Source organism: Girardinichthys multiradiatus, chromosome 8 (assembly GCF_021462225.1).
Source record: "Girardinichthys multiradiatus isolate DD_20200921_A chromosome 8, DD_fGirMul_XY1, whole genome shotgun sequence".
NCBI lineage: Eukaryota > Metazoa > Chordata > Actinopteri > Cyprinodontiformes > Goodeidae > Girardinichthys > Girardinichthys multiradiatus.
The window spans coordinates 5,382,906-5,398,815 of NC_061801.1; the positions used below are offsets into that span (position 1 = coordinate 5,382,906).

General features: G+C 43.0%; 1 protein-coding gene across 1 annotated transcript in view; it reads right to left on the reverse strand.

The window, feature by feature from the left end:
* Positions 1–33: 33 nt before the first annotated feature.
* Positions 34–15,910, reverse strand: part of crb2a (crumbs cell polarity complex component 2a) — a 77,147-nt gene continuing 61,270 nt past the window's right edge. The window contains exons 10-13 of the mRNA XM_047371669.1: positions 14,268–15,138; positions 13,775–13,891; positions 4,887–5,013; positions 34–4,730 (exon numbers count right to left, since the gene is read on the reverse strand). Coding sequence (XP_047227625.1) covers positions 4,509–4,730; positions 4,887–5,013; positions 13,775–13,891; positions 14,268–15,138 — 1,337 coding nt within the window. The 3' untranslated portion in view covers positions 34–4,508. The remainder of the gene's footprint in view (positions 4,731–4,886; positions 5,014–13,774; positions 13,892–14,267; positions 15,139–15,910) is intronic.

Genomic DNA, 15,910 nt, shown 5'->3' on the forward strand with positions numbered 1-15,910 from the left:
AACTCTTTGAAATGATCATAGATAAAAGTTGAGTGACTTAGATCTTGTGTTTAATTACATATCTACAATACAAAAGCAGCTAAAGGTTTGTATGTGGAAAATAAGTAAGAAATGATCCATTCTGTGCTGGCAGAACTGCACGTCTTCCAATGCTGAACTTGTTACATTTGAAAAATGCCAATTAACATCCTATTATTGTGTCTTGTAATACTTTTATCATTTCAAAGTGTTCAGTATAACCTTCTGTTGCTGTTAGCAAACTTAAGAGAAATGGAAAATATTTTGAGGCATCAAAGTGAAAATAAAATAAAGATGATGAAAACACATTGGAAACATACAAAATCTAAACATCAAAGAACCAAAACATCTGTTCACTAATTGCAAGAAAAAAACTTTGCTGCTTCAGCAGAAGAAAAATATGCCCTTACAAAAATGACATAATTTCACTGTATGCTGCCATGTTTCAAAAACAGAGGATGTGCTCTGATCATGTTGTTCTGCTATAACATTTTTCACTTGTGGGATTTGATGCTGAATATCCCACTGGAGCACACAAATGAGCTTTATGTACAGTAAATAACAGAATATCAACAAAAGTGGAAAAAAAATGCCAGTCAGTCCTCAAGGGACCTTTACAGATTTCTTCTGTTTTGGTTTTTTTATCACATGTTCCAGATTTTCAAACAACTTTTAACATCAGACAAAGGTAATCTAAGGAAATATAAAATGCAGTTTTTAAAATGATTTCCTTTAATTAGGAAAAAACAAACCTGACCCTATGTGAAAATATAATTGACCCTTTCTTAAATCGTTTACTCGAATTTCCCAACTCTTTGGGTTGAGGTTCACTTGCCACACGCAGGACTGAATACTGGCTGACATGGAATCAAGTAATAACTTAAGAATAACCTCTCTGACAACATCAAGTAGGTTGAAATTAAAACATTGTGCCCTGCCCTAAAGTAATTCAAGAGCAATTCAACAGGTGAGACAGTCATTGAGATCTATCAGGCTGGAAAGGATTATCAAGCCATTTCTAAGGCTCTTGAACTCCAGGGAACCACATGAAAGCCATTATCCACAAATGGAGAAAACATGGTACAGTGATGAACCTTTCCAACAGTGGCCAGTCTACCAAACGTACTCCTCAACAATTCCTTCAGGAGGGCATTAAAGACCCAAGAATAACTCCTAAAGCTCTGCAGACCTCACTTGCCTCAGTTGAGGTCACTGTCCAAGATTTAACAAAGACCCGTTTCACATTTGCCAAAAAAAACTGATGATCTCCAGGACCTTGGGGAATCATAACTTTTATCATCAGAGATAAAAGTGGAACTTTTTGGATGGTGTGCGTCATGTTACATCTGGTGAAAAACTAACACAGCATTTCAAAAACACATACCAGCAGTCGAACATGGTTGCGAGGCTGCTTTAAGACCTGAAGGACTGGAAAGACCCATGAATTCCACTCCCTACCAGAAAATCCTGAAGGAGAATGTCCAGCCATCAGTTTGTAATCTTAAGATCATAGTCATCTTGGTTATACAGGACAGTGATCCAAAGCGCACCAGCAAGTCCACCTCTGAATGATTAAAAAAACAAAATGAGGGTCTTGGTTTGGACACTGTTGTGTGACCCGAAACAAGCCGTTAATCCTCCAAAACCATCCAATGTGGCTGAATTAAAACAATTCTGCAAAGGAGAGTGGGTCAAAATTCCTCCACAGTGATATAATAGAGTCATTGCTCGTTATTGCACCTGATGACAGTTGTTGCTGCCAAGGGTGGTACAATCAGTTATGTTTAGGGAGTGATTACTTTTTTACACCAAACTGCATTCTGTATTCACTCAGTTATGTTTGTCTGATACTAAAATATGTTTGATGATCTAAAACATTTAGGTAAAAAAAAAAAGCTAAAGAAATCTATAATAGGGCAAATACTTCTTCACAGCAGTGTATGAACACACATGAACAGTTTTACGATACATTTAGCAGAATTGTGATTTATTCATGTATAGTTTAACTTGCAGGTATTTCCCTTCACTTACCGACAGTGATCGGGCAACATAAGGTTTCTGTGTAGATCTAAAACACTTTGTTCACATCCCTGGAACACTTGGTGGAAAACCTTTGAGTGATCCCGTAGTGGATAAAATGCTTAACCCAATTAGCTTGGAGAAAATGGAAGAAATTCCCAATGTTGGGGTGAGCCGATGGCTAGTCAAGACAGGGGGAAGACCACAGCGGATCACTAGGCTTCATGATGATTCATGCAAACACTATTTTGTTAAAGTCTGACATATTTGTATTACATAGGTGTTAATCTGTAGTTATTTACAACACGGACTGCGGAGGTCTGGTCTATAGTAATGACTTACCATGTGGAACACTCCAGTTTTTAGCAGAACAGCAAGAATATTTCAGGATTTTTTTCCACTTCATAACCCAGTTTCATTAGTTTCTTAGGCCTGAAAATTCTTAACGTTATATGTCATAGAACATGTTTTATTTGAAAGGGTCTTCATTTTGGACCACAACCTACCTCACCTTCTATTATACTGCTAGACTTCTCTTCCTGGTAAAAAGAAGTTGTTCCTTTCCACTGTCTCCACATGCTTGCTCAGGATGATGGTTTGCTGTACTTTGATTGTATTGTATTAGTATTAGGAACTAATTAGACTGTGTAATTGGATCTGAACTGGAATGTCCTGATTAGACCCAACCTATATGAGCTGAATCTGAACTGAACTGGAACATTGTATGACTGGATATGAATCGGACATCTTGGAGATGACGTGTTGTGAACCGATACTGTATAAATAACCTGAACGGGTTTGAATGATGGACCTTTGTTGCAAATAACCATCAGGAACAAACATGAAAGCAGGTAAAGGGTTTATAGAAAGTGCTGCTGTGTTTAACATATCTGCAGTCCTTTGTGTGGGGGTGAATGTGTGACAGATGTTTTAAACAGCATCAGATAACTGTGCATAACTGGAATTCTAATTTCCCCTCGGGGATCAATAAAGTATCTTTGAATTGAATTGAATTGAATTGAATTGAAAAGTCTTAAACCTCCCTAGTTTCACTACAATTGGCTCTTGATTGATTTTTGCTCATTACAGGAAAGTTGAATAAGTTTGGTAACAAAAAACTTGTGGTTTTGTAAGTCCAGACAGTTTACAACTCAGGTTACAGTGCAGTACAAAAGTATTCGGATCCCTCACACCTTTTTCACATTTTCCCACATTACAACCAGAAACCTCAATGTATTTTAGTGGGATTTCACGTCATAGAGCACTACATGGAAAATAATATTCAAGGGGAAGGAAAATTATACAATTTTCTTTATAAATAGTAATCTGGTAAAGGTAGCGTGCATTTGTATTCAGCTTCCCTAAGTCAGTAATTCATAGAACAGCTTCCTCTGCAGTTACAGCTGCAACTCTTCTGGGGTTTGTCTCTATCAGTTTTGTCCATCTAACGACTAAGATTTTTTCCCATTCTTCTTTGCAGAATAGCTCAAGCTCAGTAAGACTAGATGCAAAAAAAACATACATACATTGCCACTCTATCTCAAGTAGATTTAGGTCCTGGCTTTGATTTAGCCTCTCAAACTCATGAATATGATTTGATGTAAATCAGTCCATTGTAACTTCAGCTGTATGTTTTACGTGGCTGTCCAGCTGGAAGCTGAACCACCACCTCAGTTTCAAGTGTTGTTTGTAAAAAACAAGTTTTCTTCCTGGATTGTCATGTATCCATCCATCTCCCCATCATCTGACCAGCTTGTCTGTATCTGTTAAAGTATCCCAATAGCATAATAATGCATGTAGGTGAAACAGTTCATTTAGCTGTCTGCTTACCAGAGCACCTTCCTCCACGTGTTTACTGTGTCCTCCACGTGGTTTTTGGCAAAATGCAAACAAGACTTATGAATTTCAATATAACATAAAGCTTCCTTCCTACGATCCTTCCATAAAGGCTGATTGGAAGGAATACTTTTGCAAGGTACTGCACATAAAGTAACATTTGTATAAAAACTGCTGGGTCAGTTCAACTTCATTTAACAGAGAAAACAATTGACAACATCTTCATGAAATTTGAACAGAAACCTTTGTGAAAATCGCCCATAATTCCCATGATGCAGAAAACCTGGAAATTAAAGCAGTTGCTTGACATTCCTGTCCAGCAGATATCTGAATGTCCTCATGCCACAAGGAAAACAACTTTAGCTGGAGATTTTAATCAGAGATCCAGTCAACAGTACATGTTCTAATCCATTAACGCAGGAGCGGAGTCAGAGGACTGAGATGTGGCACACACACAGTCCACATAACTAGCGGTTGGTAGAAAACTAGTGTAAGGCTCTGTCATAAACAAACTTCACAGGATCACTAAGTGTTAGCCGCCACATGGAGGCTATACCTTACAAATGCCTTAAAATGGTCAGGTTCTCCTACAGTGCTTGGATCACATCTAAGTCCTTCTACCCAGCATCCTGGAGTCAGATGAGTCGTTCCTCTGGTGGAACCTTCAGCATGCTGTCCATCTCCATTCGGGCTCCAGCAAGCTCTTGAGCACTGGGGCTGTAAGCCCCCTCAGACTGGCGCTTTTTCCTTGCTGTGAGCAGCATGAAGGTCAAACCGATGATCAGGACCACCACGCAGAGGCAGAGCAGTGGGATAACTACCATCAGCCAGGGGATTCCCTGTTTATGGGCCTCTTTCTGCAAATGCACAGAAAAACAAACACTATGCCTTAATGCTGGGGCTTCGTTACGTGTACTTTATAGTTTCAGCTTTCAGCTCAATAAATCATATTCTAGACATCTAGATACCCATACAATATTAGAAAAAAAACATTGAAGAAATCAATGACATACATTGACATCACAGACCGGGCCGCTGTATCCAGGTGGGCATTCACATACAAACATGTTGAACCGATCTAAACAGGAACCGCCATTCCGACAGGGGTTAGAGCTACATTCATTAATCTCCGTTTCACACCTGGAAAAAATGAATGACATTAGGTCATATTAAAGGCAGATAGATCAGAAATCCCCAAGCCTGGTCCCCAGGACAACTCTGTCCTGCATGCTTTAAATGATTCCCTGTTGCCACACACCTAATTCAGGCATTACTTGAAGGCATGCTGAGGAGATGATGTGATCATTTGAACAATAGAGCAGGGACCTATATGAGTGTTGTAGACTCCCCATTGAACAGGTAGAGAAGCCATTATTGGGTCTTTTGTAAAACCATGATAGAGCCACCATCATAGGAACTTGCCTTCAAGGCCCGTTTTAGGAAGCAGGATTAAAAAACTCCAAGTAAAAGGTACATACCCTGGGTACACCTACTCCACACTATTATTCCCAGAGTTTTCAGTTTCAGAACATGGGGAAACACTTGGGTTACTTAACTCTTAGTCAATTCAACCCTGAGTTAAGCACGAGTATATAAGAAACCTTCATCAATGAAAGGGAGATAACACAATTTACCATGGCAATGGGAGAAAATAAGAAGCCTCGAAATGCACATTTTACACCAATGGATTTAGAAATATTAACGACGGGTCGGAGGCTGGGAGAGGGAGCAGACCTTCTGGTCGAGATCTGGGCTGGGGTTGGGGTTCGAGTCTTGGGGGTTGTCTGGTGCTGGGGGTGGCGTTTCGGCTCTCTCGGGATCGCTTGGATTTCCTTGGATCTCGGTCCCTGGCTTTGGTGCCTGGTCCATCGGTTAGGGGGGCGCCAGGCTCAGGCGAGGGGGTCTTGGCCGGGCAGTGTGCGTCGTTGATTATGGTGTGTCTTCGCTTTGGCGGAGGAGCTGGCCAGCCGGCCTGCTTGGTGAGGCAGAGTATGCCGTGCGGGAGTGTGGGTGGCCTGGCATCTCCGGGGTTTGGGGTTGGCCGGGTGCCCGGACCTTGGCGTGCCATGGTGGCCTTCCTTCAATGCTTCCTTCTGTGGCTCTGGCCCCTGGCTGGGCGCCAAGCTGTGGTTGGCGGTCGGGTGGATGGGGCGGTGGAGCATGTCTTGTGCCTGCACTGGGTCAACTGGCGAGTTGTGCTAGGCCTGGACCAGTTGGCTTTCCTGGCCCGGTTACCCAGCAGGTGCATGTTTCCCTCATGAACTGGCGGGCTGGGGCTGCTGGCGCTGCCTGGATGGTTGGGCCTGCTTAGCAATGTGCTGCTCTGCTGGCTGTCGTGTCCGGGGCGAGCAAGAGGGTGGCATGGAGGGGCTGCAGCATGTGGGGTGGGGGGATTGTGTCATTTTCTTGGATGTGGGGTCACCGGTATTTGAATCGGCTGAGCAGCGTTGGTAGAGCTGAGCTGGATAATGCTTCTTCCTGGGCTATCGTTGCAGTGGCGGTGATGTGGTGTGTTTGTTTGGTTGATGGGGGCGTGGCAGGGGATGCCGGCTCCGGGTGCGTGGCGTTGGCCGGGGACCTCTTACCACGTGAGTTTGTCCCATCTTGGTCTGCCCTCTCGCGCCTGTGGGCGGAGGCTGGGGTGGCGTTGCAAGGGGGCACTTGGCTTGCCGTCGCCATGTGCTGTGTGGTGGGGCACAGGATGCAGCGGGGTTGCTTGGAGCGAGGCTGTGTGTGGAGCTTGCACTATGTGGGTGTGGCTTTGTCGGCTTTTCGGGGCTGGAACTCACCTGTGGGGAAGTGCCCCTGTAGGGAGGGGATTCATGGCGTTTGGGTTCGGGGGCATGAGTTCGATATCTGTGTCCTGGTTGGGGATGGCCCTGTGGGGAAATTCATGTTGGGGTTCATTGGGGGGGGTTGGGATTATTTCATTATGTGGCAGCTTGGTCCCCTCTCCGGATGAAGATGGGGTTAATGGGGACTGGGTTCAGGTCGGAGTCCGGGAAAGCTAGCCCAGCCCAGGTTCAGGTGCTGGGCCGGTCTGCCTGTTTCCACCCTGTTGCCCCTTTGGGGCACCTGGACCTGGGAGTAGAGTATGTATGGGGAGTATAGAGTATGTATGGGGAGTGTGAGTGAGTGTACGACATCCATTGTTGTTTGTCTTTACATTGGGTGTGTGGGTGTGAGTGTTTTTATGTGTATGCATAAGGGTGGAAATGTGTGATCGTGACTGTGTGTGCCTGCTTTTTGTGTCAGGTTGGGTCTTGGACTGCTCCCTCTCCTGGATCAGTTTAGGACCCACATCAAATGTGGGGCCTATTTCCTCCTAGCCACACTACTTGCTGGTGGTTAGTGTCTCTGCCCGCTCGTGTACTTGTGGTTCTCAGTGTCTGGGCCTGGGTGCTTTGGTGTGTGCCGGGTCACTCCTGGTGGCTGCTTGCCGGGCTTTGACCCCTGGGCTCTGTCGGGCCTCTGCTTGGGGAGTGATATGTCCCAGGGTCTCGGGTCTCTGGGTCCATGGCTGGATCTGTTCTGGCGTAGACGGCTGCCGGTGGAGCCTGTGGGCTCTTCGCTGCAGCTCCCTGGGGCTTCTGCACTGTGGCTGCTGGGTGGTTCCCCTGGGACTCTCCCCTGCTCTTCTCTGCGGGGGTTGCGGTAGTTCCGGCAGTGGTTCTCCTGGGCTTCCTGTGCTCTGGGGGCCTTTGGATGTCTATGGTTCAGATCTCCTCTGTATTTGTCCCAGGTCCAGTGGGGCAGGTCTGAGGCTTCTCAAACTCGCTACTGCATATTTTTATGGAGAAACCTTGTATACACAAGCGCGCTCACACTCAGACCCACAGATGTTTATATTCAGGTGTTATTATGCTGTTATTATGTATGTTTCTGAAGGTGTAGAAGCAAGCAGGGTGTTATCTTGTAATCTCTTCATTCTTCTTTCTCTCCTCCATTCTTTTCTTCGTCTCTCAATTTTTCCTTTTTTTCCCCACCTCTCTCTCTCTCGCTCTTTCGTACTTCTTCTTTTTTCCTTTTAATTTCTGTCTCCGTGACCATAACAATTGAAAAAATCGAAAAGCAGTTTCTAATAAAGTTTCCTTTATAAATATCAAGCAGAGCTTTAAAGCGTTAGTCGTAATGCTCCACTTGTGAAAATAAATCTGTTGGGCTTCTTTTTGGCACTCGGACAGGACATGAAAAAAAAAAAGAAATATTAATGACTGCATATGGAGGACATCAGCACATATTGTTTTTTAAAAAGCAATATTGTTGCTGCTGCGTGTCAGAGACCAAGTCAGTCAAATGAGAGTGATTTGATTGACAATTAAAGTTGGATCCTCAACACTACACTTATTCTAAATCAAAAAAATAAAACATAAATAGTGTGTGTGTAAAAATTGTGTGTCTAGGTGCAACCCAGCAGGCACAAAGGATATGACAGCAAATTAATATGAAATATAAAAATTCAATTAAATCAGGTCCAGTCATTAGAGGTGCAGTATAGCTTGGTGACATGGGTGACAGCATCGATGTAAAAACTGTGCAATATAATATAAAACATAAAACAAATAAAACATAATCTTTATTTAGTGAAGGAGCAGTGAATGTAACTGTCATGTATGCAGCCAATTAAGCCTGGAAACACAGAAATACAGGGGTTGGACACTGTCATTTTAGTGTGGGAGGTTTCACGGCTAAATTGGGCCAGTCTGGTAGCCAGTCTTCATTGATTGCACATTGCACCAGTAAGAGCAGAGTGTGAAGGTTCAATTAGCAGGGTAACAGCACAGTATCCAGGGTAATGTCAGCATACCACCAAGAAGGACGAACCACATCCAACAGGATTAACTGTGGACGCAAGAGGAAGCTGTCTGAAAGGGATGTTCGGGTGCTAACCCGGATTGTATCCAAAAAACATAAAACCACGGCTTCCCAAATCACGGCAGAATTAAATGTGCACCTCAACTCTCCTGTTTCCACCAGAACTGTCCGTCGGGAGCTCCACAGGGTCAATATACACGGCCGGGCTGCTATAGCCAAACCTTTGGTCACTCATGCCAATGCCAAACGTCGGTTTCAATGGTGCAAGGAGCGCAAATCTTGGGCTGTGGACAATGTGAAACATGTATTGTTCTCTGATGAGCCCACCTTTATTGTTTTCCCCACATCCGGGAGAGTTATGGTGTGGAGAAGCCCCAAAGAAGCGTACCACCCAGACTGTTGCATGCTCAGAGTGAAGCATGGGGGTGGATCAGTGATGGTTTGGGCTGCCATATCATGGCATTCCCTTGGCCCAATACTTGTGCTAGATGGACGCGTCACTGCCAAGGACTACCAAACCATTCTTGAGGACCATGTGCATCCAATGGTTCAAACATTGTATCCTGAAGGCGGTGCCGTGTATCAGGATGACAATGCACCAATACACACAGCAAGACTGGTGAAAGATTGGTTTGATGAACATGAAAGTCAAGTTGAACATCTCCCTTGGCCTGCACAGTCACCAGATCTAAATATTATTGAGCCACTTTGGGGTGTTTTGGAGGAGCGAGTCAGGAAACGTTTTCCTCCACCAGTATCACGTAGTGACCTGGCCACTATCCTGCAAGAAGAATGGCTTAAAATCCCTCTGACCACTGTGCAGGACTTGTATATGCCATTCCCAAGACGAATTGACACTGCATTGGCCGCAAAAGGAGGCCCTACACCATACTAATAAATTATTGTGGTCTAAAACCAGGTGTTTCAGTTTCATTGTCCAACCCCTGTATATGAATAGTTAATGTTTGAAGTCTCAAAATGTGATACAGATTAAATTACTGCTTTCATTGATACCTGTGACATTCTTCTTTTATTACTTGCTATGTTTTTCAGATTGCAAAGCAACTTATAATTATTCAAGGGACTCCTTTTTAAAATAAAATATAACTAAACCTAAGCTATTTGTGTCTGATGAAAATAAACAAAACGCAACTTCAGCACAACTTCCGTCGGGGATCGAACCCTGACGTACTGAGTGAAAGGTAAGGACACTCCGCTAAGGAGGACAATCTGACGCCACTGGATGTTTGTGGTTGACATTATGGCCACCTCTGCTGTACAGTGACTAAATACAATGATGACATTCCTGACAGCACGATGTGCAGATGCCTTTGAAGGACCTGCATCACCTATGTTATACAAACAAAACAAGAATTGAGAATATTATTGAGATTAATTATTTACTGTGGCGAAAATCGGTAACGCTTGAAAATAGTCTAGGTAATTCACCTAGAAAATAATAATAATAAGACATCTATTTGCGGTCTGATCACACTCTCCTGACGGAGATTTCTGCAGAGTATTTGCGCTCCAATGCTTCCATGCTCCTCCAGAAAAGATTATGCTATTTCTGCAACGTTCCTTGTAACAGATCTCAGCAAAAACGTAGACCAAACCAAGTTAGTTCAATAAACCCTGCTACTGAGCAAGGTAGGTTCATGGAGTAAGTTGAAGGGGTAACTTGATTCGGGGTAACGGCTACCTGGCTTTCTGAAACCAAAAACTCAGGATATGCACATACCCAGAGGTATAACCAGAACCTACTCTGAGTTCTCACTCACCTGCTTTCTAGAACAGGGCCCAGGTGTTAGGTGGTGGTTATACACACCAGGCAGTGTTTTGACTGTTGAACCTCTACAATGATGGAAGATTTACTGGACATCATTTGATGTATGAACTGGTATAGAAGTCCTACAGGTTATTGTTAGGCTTGAACTCATGAAATGTACAAATAAACATGTCTGGGTTTATTGGACTCAGTTCAGGCAGAAAGCATTAATTGATAACGTGGCATGAGCCTCCACTTAAGCCTCCGCTTTAAGTGGAGGCTCATGGCCCCTAGAACTGCAATGTTCCCTTCTAGGTTCCAAGCCTGTTGGCTAATTGTAAAAGGCTTATTCTCAGTTTGTTCTTTATGTTGATTCAACAGTTGATGAGTTCTGACTCATCACTTTACAATGATAACAGATGCAGATGAGTTTGTGTGAAATAAATTTAAATAACTGAAACTTTCTGTAGTGGCCCAGTTAAAAAAGCACCTACGTGTCAGAGGCATCATTTGCCAATGATATCTCCTGACATGCTTATATTATAAACAGAAACAACACCATTTTTTGGTAACATTAGAGGACATTTGCAGTAAAGTGTATCCTCTCAAACAATGTCATTCCCATCAGCAAGTATTGTGATTACACAGAAGGACCCATGGGAACAAAAAAGACAAGAACTGCAAAGATAAATGAGCATTTCCTATTGCCTCAGTATCAGGGTTATTGCCACACAAGTGAATTTATATGTTTTAATGCACTACCTGTTAATCATTGTATGATTTCACACCACCAGATGTGGTCATGACCATATGCAGAGTTGTTGTTCTACGAATCATTGTTGAGCTTTAGGTTCTAAGCTACAAGGGCCACATCTTCCTTTGTAACTAACAGAGGGTTCCTGTGTTGCAAGATAACATACAACTGCCACCAGCCGTGCTATAAAATGCTGCAGCGGGGAAAGCTGTCTCACTCCCAGACTGCTGTGTGCACTCTGTGAGGACACTCCCTGTACTGTTCCATAAACTACAGCAGGACATGATTTGACTCATGTCACCAAGGTTCTTGGCAAATATTTTTCTCTCCACATTCTTCAGGAGTGACCTAAAAATGTAGAATGTGAACTGGTATTTGCATGAATTAGCAAACTAAACTATGTTTGGTTATATGAAGATAAAAAAGCTGACTGACATATCTATTCAGATCTCAATAGATAAAACCTAAATAATAATTTGCCCTAATTCATCTTGCTTACACTAGAGCTCTATTTAAAACAGGGGTGTCCAAAGTGCGGTCCGGGGGTCATTTGTGGCCCATGGACAGATTTTTTGCGCCCGATGATTGCACTTTGAGAATGATACACATTTGACCCACCATGAAGGGGTGTTTGGTTGATGTAAATTGAGAATTTTATTTTTAATTAGGGACAATCTTTTATTGACCAATTAAAATCTTATAGTGGAAAATGCTAGGTAAAACACAAAGCATTTATATTTTAACAGCCAAGATTTTTGCTTTCTTTTTAATTTCGTAGTAAATTGGACAACATTTATCCAGGGACTTTGGTGCATCCAAATCTGCTTTCAGTTAATTTATTAAACTCGGCTAAATACAGCAAACATTTTCAAAGGAAGAGCGACCCAAACAATGCTCTTATCACCAAGAAAAAACCAAATGTCTTTCTACTTTTTTCAATTAAGCTTAAAATAATTTGCAAACTGGATGCCAGCTTTTTAGTACAGTTAACTTTCAAAACCCTTTTTAAGTTTTGGTTCTACTGTGACTTAAAGATCTCTTTCCTGCAAAACATCTAACTACTTTAGACAGAACAAAAGAGCAAAGTGTACCGGAGGCAAATTCCTTGTTTGTATGTACGAACTTGGCAATAAAGCTGATTCTGATTTATTTGTTTAATCAACATATTATACACTCACTGGCCACTTTATTAGGTACACCTGTCCAACTGCACGTTAACGCAAATTTCTAATCAGCCAATCACATGGCAGCAACTCAATGCATTTAGACATGTAGACATGGTCAAGATGATCTGCTGCAGTTCAAACCGAGCATCAGAATGGGGAAGAAATGTGATTTAAGTAACTTTGAAGGTGACATGGTTTTTGGTGCCAGACGGATTGGTCTGAGTATTTCAGAAACTGCTGATCTACTGGGATTTTCACGCACTACCATCTCTAGGGTTTACAGAGAATGGTCCGAAAAAGAGAAAATATCCAGTGAGCGGTAGTTCTGTGGGCGCAAATTCCTTGTTGATGCCAGAGGTCAGAGGAAAATGGCCAGACTGGTTTGAGCTGATGGAACGGCAACAGTAACTCAAAAAACCACTCGTTAAAACCAAGGCATGCAGAAGAGCATCTCTGAACGCACAACACGTCGAACCTTGAGGCGGATGGGCTACAGCAGCAGAAGACCATACCGGGTGCCACTCCTGTCAGCTAAGAACAGGAAACTTAGGCTACAATTTGCACAGGCTCACCAAAATTGGACAATAGGAGATTGGAAAAACGTTGCGTGGTCTGAAGAATCTCGATTTCTGCTGCGACATTCAGATGGTAGGGTCAGAATTTGGCGTCAACAACATGAAAGCATGGATCCATCCTGCCTTTTATCAACGGTTCAGGCTGGTGGTGGTGGTGTAATGGTGTGGGAGATATTTTCTTGGCACACTTAGTACCTTAGTACCAATTGAGCATCGTGTCAAGGCCACAGCCTACCTGAGTATTGCTGCTGACCATGTCCATCCCTTTATGACCATAGTGTACCCATCTTCTGATGGTTACTTCCAGCAGGATAATGCGCCATGTCATAAAGCACGAATCATCTCAGACTTGTTTCTTGAACATAAAAATGAGTTCACTGTCCTCAAATGGCCTCCACAGTCACCAGATCTCAATCCAATAGAGCACCTTTGGGATGTGGTGGAACGGGAGATTTGCATCATGAATATGCAGCCGACAAATCTGCAGCATCTGTGAGATGCTATCATGTCAATATGGACGAAACTCTCTGAGGAATGTTTCCATTATCTTGTTGAATCTATGCCACAAAGGATTAAGGCAGTTCTGAAGGCAAAAGGGGGGTCCAACCTGGTACTAGCAAGGTGTACTTAATAAAGTGGCCGGTGACTGTATGTTTACTTCATTGTTGAGCAGATAAAAAATTCACAGTATATTTTTTGTGACTTTTAGTAAAAAAAACAACAAAAAAAACAAGTATTTTTGATCATTTTGACCCACGTGTCAAAAGGTTTGGACACCCCTTGTTTAAAAGTTAAAGGATATTTTCATGAGAGGTCATTATACCTGGTGCCTGTGAAACCTGGCATGCATGTACAGTTAGCTCCCCACAGCCCATCTCTGCACACACCATCATTTGCACACTGGACATCTGTGTTGCACTGTAACGGAGGATAGTCCCACCTAAAAAAGAAAATGGAAATGAGTTTGAAAAAAATTGCAAAACTGGATTCTTGATCGTTACTTTGCATTGCTTTTACAGTAAATCCATAAAAACACCACATGCAAAACTATATAGAAAACTATATGCTGAAGTAGACACAGCATCACAGCTACTTTCTGCTGTTTCAACCTGAAGCCAAAATAGATTGAAAACAGGAGACACCTCTTTGCAGGGTTGATTATTCAGGCAAAGTCTACAGTTTGGGTTATCTCTCACTCATATTTTGTCCGATTTTAAAGATGAAAAATGCCTGATAACTGTATAAACAGGTCAGATTATTAGGTTATCTATATTTATATGCACAGTTTATTCACAAAATTATAAAGCAGCATTTACTGGCAGTTTGGGCCACTGTAGTCTTTGGGGCACACACAGGTGTACATGTTAAGTCCATCCTGACAGGTCCCTCCATGTTCACAGGGATGAAGCTCACACTCGTCGATATCTTCATCACACAGTGTGCCAGCATAGCCAGGGTCACAACGACACTCAAAGCCGGCTAAGTAGTCCTTACAGCTGCCATAAACACAGGGCTGAGAAACACATTCATCAGTATCCGTCTCACATTGTTCTCCCTCCCAACCTGTGTCACACACACAGCCAAATTTATTAAATAAGTCTTCACACCTTCCTCCGTTCAGACAGGGACCAGAATCACAAACTGGTGCACTGTTGCAGCCCAAATGAATTTTTGGTTTTCCAACTAAGTGAAACTGTGAGGGCTGCGGAGCTTTGTGGTCATCTGCAAAGGGGAGATAGATCCCCCCGAGCCTCACTGCGCCCAAACAGCCGATGAAGCTGTCCCCAACAGCCAGCATGGCCCCCTTCTTATTGAGGAAGCTCAGACTTCCTGTGCGCTCCTGTTTGCTGGTAGCATCTGTGATTCCATCAACAGTGATGACCCAGGGGGAGGTTTTACGTTTCCAGTCAGCCATAGAGATGTTGACGCGATGCCAGCGTCCATCAGCCACGTGACGATTTCCTTTAAAGGTTAGCGACTTGATGCTGCTGTCACTTTGGATCTCCACCCAGATTGAGAAATCCAGGATGCCCACCACCAGCAGGTTGGATCCCCAGGAGGCCCTCAGGAGCACAGCATTCTCTGATCGGGTCCGCAGCTCCATGTAAATGACAGAGATGGGTTCAGCTAGGGAGCCTCCAGCACTGTACTGCACAGGGTTGTTTTCAAATGTGGTGTTGTGCAAACCTGCCAGTAAACATGGAGAAAATATTGTTGTTGAAGTGTTTATATGTAATTTATCAAATGAAGAGTGATGCAATGCAAATGTTCTTTCACTGTTACAAAGCATATAAAAATGCACCAGCTTTTTCACTCCCATTACTCTTAACTCAGGTCATATAGTGAAGTCAAGGTTCAAAAAAGACATATTTAATAAATGCAATTTTTAGACCCTGAGTCCACACTTCAAGATATTATTTAAATCTATCTAATTCCCACTGTTAAGAAAAAAAACTAGAGAACCAAAATGACAACAAATACACTGAATTAACCATGTCCTCCCAGTAGGTGGCAATAATGTGCATGTACCGTACCATACAGACTGTATAGCGTGCTTCAAAGCAAGCCCAGCTGAAACAAAGGGCAGCACATAACTGAAAACTATAAACATACATTAAAAGAACAATGAAACCAGTTATAACAAACAATGTCAAATTAAGTGTTGGTGAGGCTGAAAGCCAAAAAAACCAATAGGTTGTAAGATGACCTTTAAAAGTAGGCAGTAATGAGCCTCTCTAATGTGCAGCAGTAGATTATTTCACAGTTTAGCAGGAGAGATAGAGAAGGCAGGCTCTGCCCCCTTCGAGCTTCCTACTAGACATTGGTACCTGCAGGAGCCTCTGTTTGGCCAACCTGAGGGACCTAGAAGGTATAGGGGTGAAGAAGCTCATATATGTTTACCATCTCTGCGGTCCCATGGCAGCCTGGGCCCTAATTTTAATGTCCAACTTTGACACTC